Source organism: Scyliorhinus torazame, chromosome 18 (genome assembly GCF_047496885.1).
Source record: "Scyliorhinus torazame isolate Kashiwa2021f chromosome 18, sScyTor2.1, whole genome shotgun sequence".
Classification (NCBI taxonomy): Eukaryota; Metazoa; Chordata; class Chondrichthyes; order Carcharhiniformes; family Scyliorhinidae; genus Scyliorhinus; species Scyliorhinus torazame.
The window spans coordinates 153,295,524-153,311,439 of record NC_092724.1 but is presented as its reverse complement, the minus strand read 5'-3'; the positions used below and the strand labels follow the sequence as shown (position 1 = coordinate 153,311,439).

The window sequence follows — 15,916 nt, the reverse complement described above, 5'->3', positions numbered from 1 at the left end:
GTGGTATCCCTCACCACCCACATCCTACAGGAGGAGCATGTAACTGGCCTAGCCTCCATCCCCTCTTACCTTACAGAATATAGCTGCTGTGTGGACTAACTAGATCTCCGCCCTCCGACTCTGCTCCCAGTCAGCTACACTTCCTGTAAACTCCTGGCTCTCTTCGCACTCTTTGCGGAAATGTCGGAAACAAAATAGACAAAGTCAATGATGCAAGATGATATTTTGAATGCGAGTCTTTGCAGGTAATCAAGTTTGCAGGCCTCAGTAATTTAATTACTGACTTTTGACAAAGCAGAAAGGTTGAAAACAAATGGTCTGCAACTAAATGATCTGAACATAATGTACATTACAATGATTTGCAACTTTTAGATCATTTCTAAGTTCACTGTTTGGGATTCCTAATGCAGTACAGATCAATCATATCAAGACACGGATTGTTCTTTCAAAGTTAATGTGGTTTGAAATGCACCCATTCAGTGGATTGGTAGAACACTGAAAGAGTTCTAATGTGGCAACTGTTAAGGTGGTCTTTGAGGTTGGGAAGTCGACCGTGCAACCTTCCATAAATTCCGTCTTACAACAAATTGACGTTGCACCAAGGACGAGTCCACTTACTGCCGGTAGCAAACAAGGTGGTTTTATTCATTCAGGAAGTGGGGACGTTCTCAAGAACAAAAAGTAATTCATACAAATTGTGGAGGTTTCAGGGTGGCAAAGTTTGGTGAGTGATCTCGTTAAAAAGCAGTGGGGAAGAAATGGGAAGTGGTTGAGGTTGGAGGAGTTTGCGCATATCCGCTCCCCTGCAGGTTCATTTACAAACACACAGCCATAGCGTGGGTGTACGAGCAAAGCAGAAAGCGGCAGTGATGGCCCAGCTCTTAGACTGTATGTTTTCAGAGCACATTCATTGCACTGTCAGCAGATTACAGCAATGAACATGTCCCCCATCATTCCAAGTGGCCAATCTTGCTTTGCTCCAGTTGGGCTGAACCGGTTTCGTCCATTCTGCTCCAGGTTGTCTTACTCGAGAACTACAAAACATTTTTAAAGTCATTATTTCCTCTTTAATTTGCATAGTGGTTCCCCTCTCCAGGAAAAGAAAGGCTTACATTCATAGTATTTTTTCAAGATCGCCGGCTGTCTCAAAGTGCTTTACAGTCAATAAAGTACTTTAGTGCAGCCACTGTCGCAAGGTGGGAAACATGGCAGCCAATTTGCACACAGCAAACTCTCACAAACGGCAATGTGACCATGACAAGATAATCGGTCCATTTGTGGTGGTTGATTGAGGGATTAAAATATTGGCCAGGACACCAGGGACAACTCACTCCATTGCTCTTCTTCCAAAATGGTGCCACGGGATCATTTACACCCACCAGAGCAGGTGGGCCCTCAGCTTAAAGCCTCACCTGAAAGGTGGCATCCCTGACAGTACAGCACTCCGTCAGTGCTGCACCGGAGTGCCAATTTGTTTTTTTGTTGTTCTCGGGCGAACAACAGCTGGGTGTTTTGGGTGGATGTGTTCAGAGGGGATGGGAGTGGGATTTGCAATGGTGGACTGAGCTAGAACCCAAGGCATCCTCAGCAACTGTTGAGTCTTAGGGATTTATTGATTACAACTACTGCGGAATCTGGTCAGCTTAATTATTGTCTCTATTATCTAATTCCTGTAAGATTTAGCTGGGTGAAATGGGGTTTTGAAGGGAATGCAGAAGCTTAACAACACCCCAATCAATGCAAAACTCCTCGCCATACACAGCTTCACTCCTTAATAGTGGACATTTTGAATTCTTGTTTCTACTTTTTCCTGGGCATCTTTTCTTCTTTAACCATAGCTTCAAATTCTGGAAGAAAGAATATAAAATGAATAGAAAACTCACACAGCCTCCATTTCAATTGTACATCCTCATTCGTGTATAGCTGAAGGGTTTTTATCATCAGCCATGCGGCCTCAATTTTGTTTTCAAAAGTTATACTTTATTCACAAAGCTTGTGCAAGTGCATTACATAACAGTATGACCACGTAGGACATTAAGTGGCACTCACAAAATGTACAATTGCAGTTTATATATACAATATATTTTTACATTTTATGTTAAAACATCCCTCCCAGGGGCTTCCCACAGGTTCCAGCCCCATAGTGCGCTATAAAAATATACCTTTTTAAAATTCACAACATTTCCAAAATACACTTCATAAATATACGTTGTTGTGGAATTCCAGGCATTGTACTGTGACAGTAGGCACAAATAAATTATTATATATGTAAGCTAGTTGGATAATATTGAGCTAAATGGGTTGCTAATATTAAAATATATACGGAGTAAAATCTGGGTTGGTGGTACCCATTATTCCAATGCCACAGGACTTCATTAATGTCCAAACTGGCATCTGCGGAATGCACACGTTTTATTTTCAAGCAAATCACTTTTGGATGCCATATTAGTGCGGGAGTATTGAATGTCTACTAGACGTATGGATAGATCAGACGTTAATCCGAGTATAATGCTGATTTAATCCCAGAGGTACCATTTTGGAGCTCAACATTCCAAATAGTGTTTCGAGCTCAAAGATTACGGGTTTTCTAGGCCAAAAAGTGTTTCCTGAACTTATTTTAATATGGCTGCTTACAGAGTGATTCCCTCATGGCAGAGGCCACATGACTACAGCAAGCCAGATAGGGCATGTAGTAATGTGGCATTTTTAATCCAAGACATCATAACGAACAGACAGCACATTTGCATGTACGATCATGTGTAACGGTGAGTTACCCAGGTTACACATTATACGCCCAGTGTTCTCATGCGTTGACAACTCTTTGTGCTACCTGTCAGTCCCTGCACCTGTATTGCATACATGGTTCTTAAGCTGTGCTCTTTTATGGCATGCGTGCGCTTTGCCATTGGCTGTTCCTCTGGGTGATGTTCCTTGTCTGGGCAATGCCGTTGTCATGACACGCGTTGTCACGGCAACTGTTGTTGTTGGGGACATGTGGATCTCTTGGATTGATGGTAGTTCTGTACTCAGTGTGGCTGATGCGATCCATTCTTCCAGACTGGCCGACCGCAATGAAGGAACAGCTTCATCAGTTGCGCGTATAGGCCTGCAGTTGCACCAGCCTATTTGGTTGCTTACTTCCACGGCGTACGATCCAAGTCCCAAGTTACCATGTGGGTGACTCCTGTTGAGAACGGTAGAGGTTTGTACCATGACTGGCTCTCCAATGCTCAGCTCCGGCAATGGTTTAGCAGTCTTGTCAAAATGAAATTTGACTTTCTGTCGTTTGACCGTGATTTTTTTCACTCACACCTGTTACCTTTCCTGGTTTCAGTAAACTTTTACTGTTGGGAGAATCGTTTGTGCATGGCATGCCATTAGTCTTTGGACTGCACTATTTTCCATGCCTTCAGTCAGTGGGTTTCTCTGCTCAATGATTGCCTTGTATAGGTCTGTGCTAGGTTTGCTCAATTTCTTGATCTTCCTTCGGTGATTTTCATTGCTACCTCAGCCCTTCCATTCACCTGGGGATAATGCAGAGATGATGTGTAGCGTTGAATTTCCCAATTCCTTGTGAAGTAGCTAAAGTCTTCACTCATGAACTGAAGGCCATTGTGCCTCATCACAATGTCTGGAATGTCATAATGACTGAAGGGGGCTTTCAGGCATTCTTCTACTTCTTTGACAAAGAGCCACCCAGACTCAAAACATTAGCTCCTTTCTCTCTCCACCGATGCTGTCAGACCTGCTGAGATTGTCCAGTAATTTCTGTGTTTGCTTCTATTTCTCCTGCTGTCGTTGGAGTCAACGCATCTAACTTCCAGTAGTCAGACTAATAGTCTACAGTAACAAGATAGTCAGTTCCTACTATAATGAAGAGGCCTTCTCCCAGCTTTAACCATGGTCTGTTTGGGATGTCATGTATCATCAACAGCTTTCTAGCCTATTTAGCTTGGTACTTGTTACATGCACCGCATTGGTCAATGTGGTCTTTTAATTTAATTGCTTATGTTTGGCGTGTAAATCACTTCCCTTGCCATTCCTCAGACTTGATTCAATTCCTTGACGACTTGCATGGATGCATTTCAGCACCTCTCCTCCCATCTCCTTACAAGATGTCACCTTGGGCTGTCAATTCATCTCAATGTGCCCACGGGTATGCCTGTGATGCTCTCAGGCAAAGCACCTGTCTGTCAGATTCAACATTTCTGCTGGGTTGATGCCATCCAGAGAATGTTGAGCTGTTGCTTCACGTTGAATCTGAAAGATTTCACATTCTGTTGGAGTCACCTTACTTTCTTCATGGGGGAGAAACTGTTCTCGACAGCATGCCTGCGATGTACACCTGTTTACCTTGCGTGTATGTCACATCCAGGTGAAATCTCTGTAAGCTAAGTGACAATCTTTGCAGGTGCTTTAGGGCAGATAGTGATGGTTTGAGAAAAATGGTTTGAAGTAGCTTGTGGTCGGACTCCACTCTTGGAAACAGGCACCGATGAAAAATTCTCACGAGCAAGAACACTATCCAGGCACATGTTCCTCAATCTGAGCGGAGAGGCGTTCCGTTTGTGTTGATGCCCAGGAAGAAAATGTGACTGGTTGTCCTCACTGTATTGGGGTTGCTCCAAGACGTCACACTGAAAGGTGGTTTCATTGTACTTCAGCACTCGTTGCCAATAGTTATTTGATTTTAGTGAACACTGCTTCTTGTTCTGCGCCCAAAACCTTCTGGTCCTTATTCCTCCTATTCCTCTATTTCCTCCCGATTCATGTACCCACCCAGATGCCTCTTAAATGTTGCTCATGTGCCTGCTTCCACCACATCCTCTGGCAGCACGTTCCAGGCACCAACACTCTGTGTGAAAAACTTACCCCGCACATCTCCCTTAAACTTTCCCCCTTTCCCCCTCTCACCTTCATGTTGAATTTGAAAAATTTCACATTCTGTTGGAGCAACCTTACTTTCTTCATGGATGAGAACTGCTCTCGACAGCATGTCTGCGATGTATACCTGTTTATCTTGTTTGTATGACACATCTGGATGTGACATTCTTTGCAGATGCTTCAGGGCAGATAGTAATGCTTTGAGAAAAATGGTTTGAAGTAGTTTCTGGTCGGACTCCACTTGTAATTGACGCTTTCACCCTTGGAAAACGCCTCTGACTATCCACCCTGTCTGTGCCTCTCATAATTTTGTAGACCTCTATCAGGTCTCCCCTCAGCCTCCGTCTTTCCAGTGAAAACAATCCTAGTTTATTCAACCTCTTCTCATAGCCAACATGCTTGAGACCAGGCAACATCCTGGAGAACCTTCTTTGCACTCTCTCCAAAGCTTCCACATCCTCCTGATAATGTGGTGACCAGAACTGCATGCAATCCTCCAAGTGCGGCCTAACCAAGGTTTTATATAGCTGCAACATGATTTCCCAACTCCTGTAGTCAGTGCCACGGCTGATGAAGGCAAGCATGCCAAATGCCTTCTTAATCACCTTGGCCACCTGTGTTGCCACTTTTAGGGAACTGTGGACCTGCACGCCCAGATCCCTCTGTATGTTAATGTTCCTGAGGGTTCTGCCATTTACAGTATAATTCATACCGAGATTTGATCATCCAAAATGCAGCACCTCGCATTTGTCCGGATTAAACTCCATCTGCCATTTCTGTGCTCAAGTCCCCAATCTACCTATATCCTGTTGTGACCTCTGACAATCCACGGCACTATCAGCACCTCCGCCAATCTTCATGTCATCAGTGCACCTCCTTGGCAGTGTTTGTAGAATGGTTCACTCCAATATGAATTTGGGCAAAGATTTTGCTCAATAGTTCACAAATCCAACAAATCATTGAAGTGCTTTCACCTCTGTTGACTGTTGCATTGCTACTGAAGCTCTTGCCTTGCCAGGATCTGGGCGGAGAGGTTTACTGTCAAATGTGCCCCAAGTGTTTGACCTCCGGCAGCTTCAGTTGCAATTTTTTCTTGTTCAGGTTCACTAGTGAGCTCTCCCCCAGCAATTACATTACATTCTGGTCATGGCCATCGATGGCTTCTTCCATTGTGTCTCCACATTCATAGACTAGCAGATCATCCACTATGGTTTCTTCTCGGAAAGATCGCTGACGGTCTCATGTTTTCTGCACTGGAGCCGTGGAAATGCCAAATGGCACGCACAACTCTCTATATCTCCTGAATGACATCCAGAACATCATTAGAAAGCTGAGGCTTTCATCCAGCTTCACTTGTCAGTAACCATCTGTAATAACTTCAGGAAGGGGCTCCACCAGTTAACTTACAAGAAACAATGATTTATTACAACTATTAACAACTAAGTGCTTTAAAACGGTCTTTTTATACTCAGCGCAAGGGTCCAACTGTTGGAACATGTCCCAACACAGCCCAAATCCCAACTTCCCCCTCACTGGTTTAACGGTTCACATGACCCCCTCCCTCAGAGAATGTCCTGCTACTACATCCCTCCCCCTTTAAATCTCTTCCCTTGAGGTAGTTACTGTTGGTCTTATTTCACAAGGGCTCCCTTTTTGTATCGACGTTTCACCTTCCTGTTTCCTGGCCTGTTACTGGCTGATTCGACAGTTCACTCTTTGGGCAACCCACAACGCTTTCTGCTGACACAACTGGAGCAGGTCACACACAGCACTGGCTCTTCGGATGGCTCTCGCCCAAGCAAGTGATCTATTTGCTTCTTTATAATCTTATCCTGCACTTTAACCTCATCGGACACCGATCGTATTGTGGTCATAGCAACTCCTGGAATCCAAACTGGACCATTACCAAAATCTTTCACAAACACAAGATCCTCTATCACGAATGCTCTTGCACTATTATATCGTGATTCCTCTTCTGGTTCTGATGTGGTATCTAGTCCCTTTAAGGGGCTATCCCCTTAAAGACTATTTTAAAGCATTTTATAAATAGTTGTCAATAGTTGGAATAAATCATTGTTTCTTATAAGTTAACAGGTGAAGCCAACTCTGGAAGTTATTACATTTACAACAAGGATGAATCCAGATCCACGAATGGATCAGGTCATAGCATTGGTTCTTGGGATTTCTTTCGCCCACGCAAGTGATGTGCATGCTTTTAAAAAATCTTGTCATGAATTTTAACATCACAGAACACCAGCCCTATTCTGGCCACCGCAACGTCTGGATCCCATTTTTGTCCATTACCAAAACCCTTCACAAGTACTGGATCCTCAGGAGTTGGGAATTCACCGGAACATGTTGAGATTTGTCCCAGCGAATTCGCGCACCCGTCCCTGATTGGACGAGCAGGTCACGTAACCCCCCCCCCCTCCCTCAAGGAATGACTGTTAAAGGGGTCAGCCTATTCAAGGGGCTAGCTGCCAACTCATCCTTTGCCTCTAGGATAGTAAAAATCTTTGCCCTAGCAGGTGGTTGCAAGATTCCTTTGATGATTGGCATGGGGTGGTGAGATCACTTCAGCACTTTATTTAGATACTTTGGGTCGAAGCACATGGGGCAGCTTTCCAGGATGTTTCACTGTTACCATGCTGCTAATCCAGTCTGTGGGAGTTGTAACTTTCTTGATTACTCCTATCTTTTCCAGCTCTTCTGATTGTTTTTTAGGTTTGGCTTGAGGGCAGCTGGAACTCTGACAGAGGCTGAATTGGTCTTCCACTCTTGTCTGCTTCAAGATGATATTCTCCTGGTAGAGATCCCAACTCTCTAAATTCATCCTTGTACTCCTCTAGGATCTGTTCAGGATCAATGGTTTTGTGTGCTATGACACATTGTAAATATCTGTTGGCATGTTCAGGGTTTACAGCCCAAACCTTAGACTTGTTCCGGCTAAGGTGAGTGGTTGTTGTATTTTATTTATCATCTGGAACCTGGATCCTCCTTATTGCCATTGCATTGGGCTGTCAGTTGCTTCATGGGAGTATAACCAAACAAAAATTAAGACCGAGCCAAGGTTGGCACGGCGGCACAGTGGTTAGCACTACTGCCTCACGGCGCCAGGTCCCAGGGTTCAATTCCAGCCTTGGGTGACTGTCTGTGCGGAGTCTGCACTTTCTCCCCGTGTCGGTGTGGGTTTCCTCCGGGTGCTCCGGTTTCCTCCCACAGTCCAAAGATGTGCAGGTTTGGTAGATTGGCCACGATAAATTGCTTCTTAGTGTCCCAAGGTATGCAGGTTAGTTGGGATATGGGGATAGGAGGGGGGCTGGGGTTATGGGGATAGGACGGGGGAGTGGGCCTAAGTGGGATGCTCTTTCGCAGATTGGCACTCGATGGGCCAAATTGCCTCCTTCTGCACTGCAGGGATTCTATGGAGACATTAGGCCAAGTGAACAGATATTAATACAAATAGTGAAACATGCAGCATATCAAATATTATAGGGCGGGGGGCCGGGGACCCTCCCATATTGCGTTCGGGCTGGGGGGAGGTCGGGGATTGTTTCCAGGGCCTCGGAGATCGGGACACCATTTTTAAATGGCACTCTGAGCTCTCGCTACAGCGGCAAGTTCCGGCGGCGGAGCTCCCCACTGCTCAACGGGGCTGTGCCCGGCCTCGGCCGCGCGTGCCCCGATCAGGCCCCTTGTACAACGTGAGTCGCGTTGAATAGCCACGTGCTTCTCGGCACTGCGAGTGCCGGGAAACACGCGACTAAACGCGCTCCCTCGGGGACTTTGTTCCTGTTTTGGGGAATCGGCCCACAGTATTTTGATGCTCATATCAGCCAGGTTGAGCTTTAATTTTTGGAGACGCCAGCATAATTCTGCCAAGTTGTAAATCATACCTTTGTAGTTAATTCTTCCGTCTCCATCTATGTCTGCAGCTTGGAGCATGGCGTCAGCTTCTTCATCTGACAGTGGGACAATGGGAACATTGGTGGGAATTGTCGACAGGATGTACCTGCAACACAACAGGTGATAAGCAAAGGTCTTTTGTACTCATCCAGGTGGGGGACAGGTCAAAAGCATTCATATTTTCCAAGAAACAACTTTCTCAATTCAATTTTGTTGATTCGGTGCATTTGTGGGCGAGATAAGACTTAAAATATCTTGTGTTGCAGATAAAGACTTAAAATATCAAAGCAAAACACTGAGGATGCTGGAAATCTGAAATAAAAATGAAAAATGCTGGATCAGCTCAGCGGGCCTGGTGGGGTCTATGGAGAGAGAAACAGAGTTAATGTCTCGAGTGGCGGGGGGGGGGGGGGGTGGTCAGATGGACCTGAAAGGTAGGCTTAAATTATGATCCATTGTGTAGTAAGAATTTCACTGTATGGGTGTAGTGCTATTCATGCCAAAGTGTTTTATAGCCAAAGAAGAACTTTGGAAGCCACTGGAATGTGGGGAAACTGAGCAGCCAATCTGCGTACAACAAGCTCTCCCCCCCCCCCCCCCCCTGATGAATAAAGTGACCAGTCGAATCACTTGGTTGGGGGACAAATGTTAGCAATTGGGGAAAATTCCCCTGTTAACATAAGCCTTCGAAGTGTGCCATGGACTATATTATATCCACCTCAGGACAGGCTCAAAAGGGGCCTTACTTAGAATCTCTTGTGAACGATGGCACCACCGACAGCGCAGTGCTCCCCCAGCACTGGGGCGTTGGCCGAGATTGTGTTCTCCAGCATTCCTGGAGTGGGAAATAAGCTCTCAATGCTCTGATTCAGAAGGGCGGGTGCGCTATCTACTGAATCGCATGCCAAACATTGTTATAAGTGGAAAGTAGTCACGGAGACATTGCGTTAAAAGCACTTGTTGCTATCCAAGTGTTTCACGACTTATGAATGCCTGAATGCATCTTTCATCACACAGCAGAAAGATCTTCCATTCACTAATGTGAAAGACTGATTTCTTGTGGGTTTGACAGGGATAGTCTAAGAGTTAAAGCTAGATTTTCAGGCATGAAAGTAGGAAACTCTGCTTCATGTGGTAGAAATTTGAAACTCTCGTCCACTAGTGGCATTTGATGCTGGCTGAATGATTTTAAAACCTGACATTCCTAGAATTTTTTTAGTCAGAAATATTAAGGGATGCGGGGCAAAGACAAGTAAGTATGTGGAGTTGGGTTGGAGGTAAAGCACGATTGCATTGAACGACAGAACAGACTCAAGGGGTTAAGTGGCCTACATCTGTTTCAGTTCCTATCTATGTTATGTTTGTACAGCTGTGGCTTGAAAATATAAGATTCCCATAGCAGGAAGGTATCAGACTTCAGGACTGTTAGTGAATTCCTTTGAGAAGGCCCAACCCTATTTAAGTGCCGAACCTCAGAAGGAATCTTTGACCCGAACAGTTTTCTACTCCTCCACCGCTCCACCCTGACCAAACAATTCTGGTTGTCATGATATCCATATGAACATATCATGGTGCAATCACACACACACGCTGATGGACAGGTCGATGGACCAATCAACACACACGCAACATCACAGCCAATCACCAGTGAGATCACACGCACTATAAAACAGGGAACACCACAGTTCCCGCTCATTCCACCAGGAGATAGCTCAGAGCACAGAGCTCACAGCGTGCCACTCAGACATACACCATGTGCTGAGTGCCTCTCTAAGATAGTGCTAGGGCTGGGTCCACAGGTTAACTGGTGAAGTACGAACCACAGCCAGAAGTTAACAGTTGTTATTATACAGAATAATAAAACAGAGTTGTACCATCTACAACTGTGTTGGTTCGTTTGTATATCGGAACACCCGACATGACATGATACCAGGTTTGGAAACTCGCCAGCAACTGTGAGACCTACCTGCACATCTTCAGAGATCTGCCATCCTGCGCCATGGACACCATCAGCCCACCGCAGCCGCTCCAAAATCGCTGGAAATCTCGGCGCCAACTGGAAGCTGTTTAAACAGCACTTCCAGCTCTTCCTAGAAGCCACAGACAGGGAGAATGCATCGGACACCAGGAAGATCGCCCTCCTCCTCTCCACAGCAGGGCAACATGCCATCCACATCTACAACTCCCTGGCATTCGCGGAAGGCGAGGACAAGACGAAGTACAAGACGGTCCTTCTAAAACTTGAGGAACACTTCAGCGTCGAAGTGAATGAGAGCTTCGAGAGGTACCTCTTCCAGCAGCGCCTGCAGGGTAAGGATGAGCCTTTTCAATCCTTTTTGACACCCCCCCCCGTATCCTCGCGCAATCCTGCGGCTATGAGGCCACCTCCGATTCCATGATTCGGGACCAGATAGTTTTTGGGGTCACCTCGGACACCCTACGCCAGCAGCTCCTCAAAATAAAGAGCCTCACCCTAGCCACCACCATCGAAACCTGCGTCCTCCATGAAAACGCGACCAGCAAGTACTCCCAATTCCAGGCGGCCGAATCGGCACGGCAGGGGTCCTACGAGACCGAGCGGGTCCAGGCGATCGAGTTCCTCCCGGCCCCTGGCCCGGACGAGGGCGGCCATTTTGCGCGCTTTCCGAGGCCTCCCGCGCTTGTACGCGCCAAAAGAGGGGACATCGGTGCAGAAGGACGTGATGCGCAGGCGAGCTCTATGCAGGACCGAATTTCGCAGGCACGGTGGCGCAACGAACGCCATGACGTCACGACGTGCGGCAACTGTGGATCCGCACACTTAAAGCGGCAATGTCCAGCCAAAACTCGACAATGCCTCCGCTGTGGCAAGATGGGCCACTACGCTGCCTGCTGTCGAGCAGCTCAACCTGCCAACGCTCCGCAATTCCGCCAGCCTCGCAGGGACGTGCGGGCCATTCAGCCTCCATACACCGAGTCATACCCTGACAACGTACAGACCGGTGATACCGATGACCGGGAAGCCTTCCGCATTGCGGTAATAGACTGAAATCGGATGTCCCCAAGTAGGACCCACCAGCCGATGCCAGTGCACAGCGTTAATCCGGGTGATGAATGGTGTGCCACCCTAACGGTCAACCGATCACCAATCACATTCCGTTTAGACACTGGTGCCTCCGCCAATCTCATTGCATGGTCAGCCTTCCACACCTTGACGGTCAAACCACCGATTCGGCCATCCCACTGTCAGCTGGTTGATTACAACGGGAATGTTATCCCGGCCATGGGGTCTTGCCAGCTCGAGGTTGCACACTATTCATACACAGCCACACTGTCTTTTGAGATAGTTGGATCCTCGAAGGATTCTCTGCTAGGCACACAGACGTGCAAGATCCTCCACCTCGTTCAGCGGGTACACACTCTGTCTCCAGAAGGCACGTCCGATTTCCCGGACGCAGACTTTAGGGCACAGCTCCACTCACTCCTCGCCCACAACCAGCAGGTTTTTGAGGGCATGGGCACACTGCCCTACACTTACAGAATACGGCTCAAATCGGACGCCACCCCGGTCATTCACGCACCTCGTAGAGTCCCAGCACCACTCAAAGACCACCTCAAGCAGCAGCTGCAGGATCTGCAGGACCAAGGAGTGCTTTCCCGGGTCACGGAGCCCACGCCATGGGTCAGCTCCATGGTCTGCGTAAAAAATCCCTCTGGCGAGCTCCGGATCTGCATCGCCCCGAAAGACCTGAACAACAACATCATGAGGCAACACTACCCCATACCCAAACGGGAAGAGATCACGAGCGAAATGGCCTGGGCTAAAATTTTTACCAAGCTTGATGCCTCAAAGGGCTTTTGCCAGTTTCAGCTGGATCAGTCCAGCAGGAAGCTGTGTATTTTCAACACTCCCTTTGGCAGATACTGCTACAATAGGATGCCGTTTGGCATCATCTCGGCATCCAAGGTGTTTCATCGAATCATGGAACAGATGATGAAGGGCATCGAAGGGGTGCGCGTCTATGTTGACAACGTCATCATCTGGTCCACCACACCACGGGAGCACATCAGTCGTCTCCAGCGCGTCTTTGCTCGGATACGAGAACACGGCCTGCGCCTCAACCGAGCCAAGTGTTCTTTTGGGCGAACTGAGCTGAAGTTTCTGGGGGCCACGTATCCCGGTCAGGGGTGCGGCCGGATACTGACAAAGTGACAGCTATCGCAGCCATGCCGCAGCCGGCAGACAAGAAGGCAATGCTAAGCTTTCTTGGGATGGTCAACTTCCTGGGGAAGTTTATTCCCAACCTTGCCTCCCACACAACACCTCTTCGCCACATAGTGAAGAAGACTACGGAGTTCCAGTGGCTTCTCGCACATCAGAAGGAATGGGAGGAGCTCAAGATCAAGCTCACCACCGCCCCGGTATTGGCGTTCTTCGACACTACTCGAGATACAAAGATCTCGACTGATGCCAGCCAGTCCGGCATTGGGGCGGCACTCCTGCAGCGGGACGACACTGCATCATGGGCCCCGGTCGCCTATGCCTCGCGGGCCATGACCTCCATAGAACAGTGCTATGCGCAGATTGAGAAGGAGTGCCTGGGTTTGTTGACCGGCATAGATAAATTCCACGAATATGTGTATGGTCTTCCTCAGTTCACCGTGGAGACCGACCATCGCCCCCTGGTCAGCATCAAACAAAAGGACCTCAATGAGATGACCCCTTGCCTCCAGCGCATTCTGCTCAAGCTCCGGAGGTACGACTTCCAACTGGTCTACACCCCGGGAAAGGACCTCATCATCGCGGATGCCCTGTCAGGAGCAGTGAGCACACTGCCCGAATCGGGGGGGGGGGTTCGTCTGACAGGTCGACGCACATGTAGCCTTCACATCGGCCAATCTGCCAGCTACTAATGCAAGTCTGGCCCACATTCGCCGTGAGACTGCGGCTGACCCCCTTCTACAACGTGTGATGCGCCGCATGACAGAAGGGTGGCTCAAGGGGCAGTGCCCACAATTCTACAATATCTGGGACGACTTGGCCGTCATTGATGGTGTCCTCCTAAAGTTGGACCGGATTGTGATCCCACACAGCATGCACCGGCTTGTCCTCGAACAATTGCACGAAGGCCATCTCGGGGTTGAAAAGTGCAGGCGGAGGACCCGAGAAGCTGTGTACTGGTCGGGCATCAGCGACGACATCGCCAACATGGTGCTCAACTGCCCCACCTGCCAAAGGTTTCAGCCGGCGCAACCCCCTGAGATGCCCCATGAGTTGGTAACGTCCCCCTGGGCAAAGGTGGGTGTGGACCTTTTTCATGCGCTCGGCAGGGGCTACGTCATCATAATTGACTATTTTTCCAATTATCCAGAGGTCATACGCCTGCACGACTTGACATCATCAGCTGTAATCAGGGCATGTAAAGAAACCTTCGCTCGCCATGGCATTCCGCTTACCATCATGTCGGACAACGGGCCCTGTTTTGCGAGCCAAGAATGGTCTTTTGCCTCTTCATGCGACTTCACACACGTGACGTCCAGCCCTTTGCATCCCCAGTCGAATGGCAAGGCGGAAAAGGGCGTCCATATCGTGAAGCGGCTCCTCTGCAAGGCTGCTGATGCCGGATCTGTTTAGCCCTGCTGGCCTATCGCTCGGCCCCACTGTCCACAGGCCTCTCGCCAGCCCAGCTGTTGATGGGTCGCGCCCTCAGGACCACTGTACCGTCCATTCATGTTCCTAAACCCGACCATGCTCCAGTACTGCAAAGGATGCGACAGCAGCGTGCTCAGCAGAAGGTGGCACATGACATTCGGGCAACTGATCTTCCTGCCTTGGCGCCTGGAGACAACGTCCGCATACACCTACCAGAGGGTGGCTGGTCGGCAACTGCCGAGGTTCTCCGCCGTGTGGCTCCCCGCTCGTTCCTGGTTCGCATGCCTGATGGCTCCATTCGCCGGCGTAATCGGCGGGCCCTTTGGCTGCTTCCGCGCTCGCTACATGATCATGCACCGGTGCCACGCCCTCCTGTTGTCCCTGATGTCGACTTCGTGGAGCTTCCTGCCACTCTGCCTATTCCTCTATCGCCCGTGGTCAGGCCCATTCCTCAGCCGATGGATCCTGACCCACCCTTGAGGCGGCCAACCCGAATTCTACTAGGCTGGACTTATGAGCCTGTTTGCACATTGGACTCACTGAATTGTTGTGCAACAATGTTAACGTGTTTCTTTCTTGTCGTTCCAGGAGTTCTTTTTCGATATTTGATGATTGCACTTGTTTTGTTTGTGGTACAACCTTGTTGCTCTGTTGCACCTGACACCTTCCTATGTATATAGTTTAGCCTCATGTACATGTTGTAAATATTGCACACACATACTCAGCCGCACTCAGTACACACCAATATTTATTACCATGTAGGCACATATTCTTGTGAAAAGGGGGGGATGTCATGATATCCACATTAACATATCATGGTGCAATCACACACACACACTGATGGACAGGTCGAAGGACCAATCAACACACACGCAACATCACAGCCAATCACCAGTGAGGTCACACGCACTATAAAACAGGGAACACCACAGTTCCCGCTCATTCCACCAGGAGATAGCTCAGAGCACAGAGCTCACAGCGTGCCACTCAGACATACACCATGTGCTGAGTGCCTCTCTAAGATAGTTCTAGGGCTGGGTCCACAGGTTAGCTGGTGAAGTACGAACCACAGCCAGAAGTTAACAGTTGTTATTATACAGAATAATAAAACAGAGTTGAACCATCTACAACCGTGTTGGTTCGTTTGTATATCGGAACACCCAACACGACAACGGTAATGAACAAAACCCTAACAAAATCATTGGAACACACATTGGTTCTGCCAACCCTGCGCTGCATTGAGACATTTACCTCCGCTACAACCTTTGTGCAGGCAATAATTGGTCAGCGTGCTGACATCAGATTCATTCATCGTGAAACCTTATGGAAGTACAAGCAATTTAGTAGCAATGAAAAATAAACAGCCAGTCGTGAGCACGTGCCTTAATGAGCCTCTGATGCTTCTCGGCCAGTTGTCTAGTTTCTAACTACTTGCGTAGATAATAGCTCAATAATATTTGATTAAAGTTTGACTTTTTGATTATACCCTGTGCA

The 15,916-nt window shown here is 48.1% G+C and overlaps 1 protein-coding gene across 1 annotated transcript in view; it reads right to left on the bottom strand.

The window, feature by feature from the left end:
- Positions 1–249: 249 nt before the first annotated feature.
- LOC140395631 (parvalbumin-like EF-hand-containing protein) overlaps positions 250–15,916 on the bottom strand; it is a 30,169-nt gene continuing 14,502 nt past the window's right edge. The window contains exons 4-5 of the mRNA XM_072483635.1: positions 8,781–8,896; positions 250–1,847 (exon numbers count right to left, since the gene is read on the bottom strand). Of these exons, the coding sequence (XP_072339736.1) occupies positions 1,801–1,847; positions 8,781–8,896 (163 nt within the window). The 3' untranslated portion in view covers positions 250–1,800. The remainder of the gene's footprint in view (positions 1,848–8,780; positions 8,897–15,916) is intronic.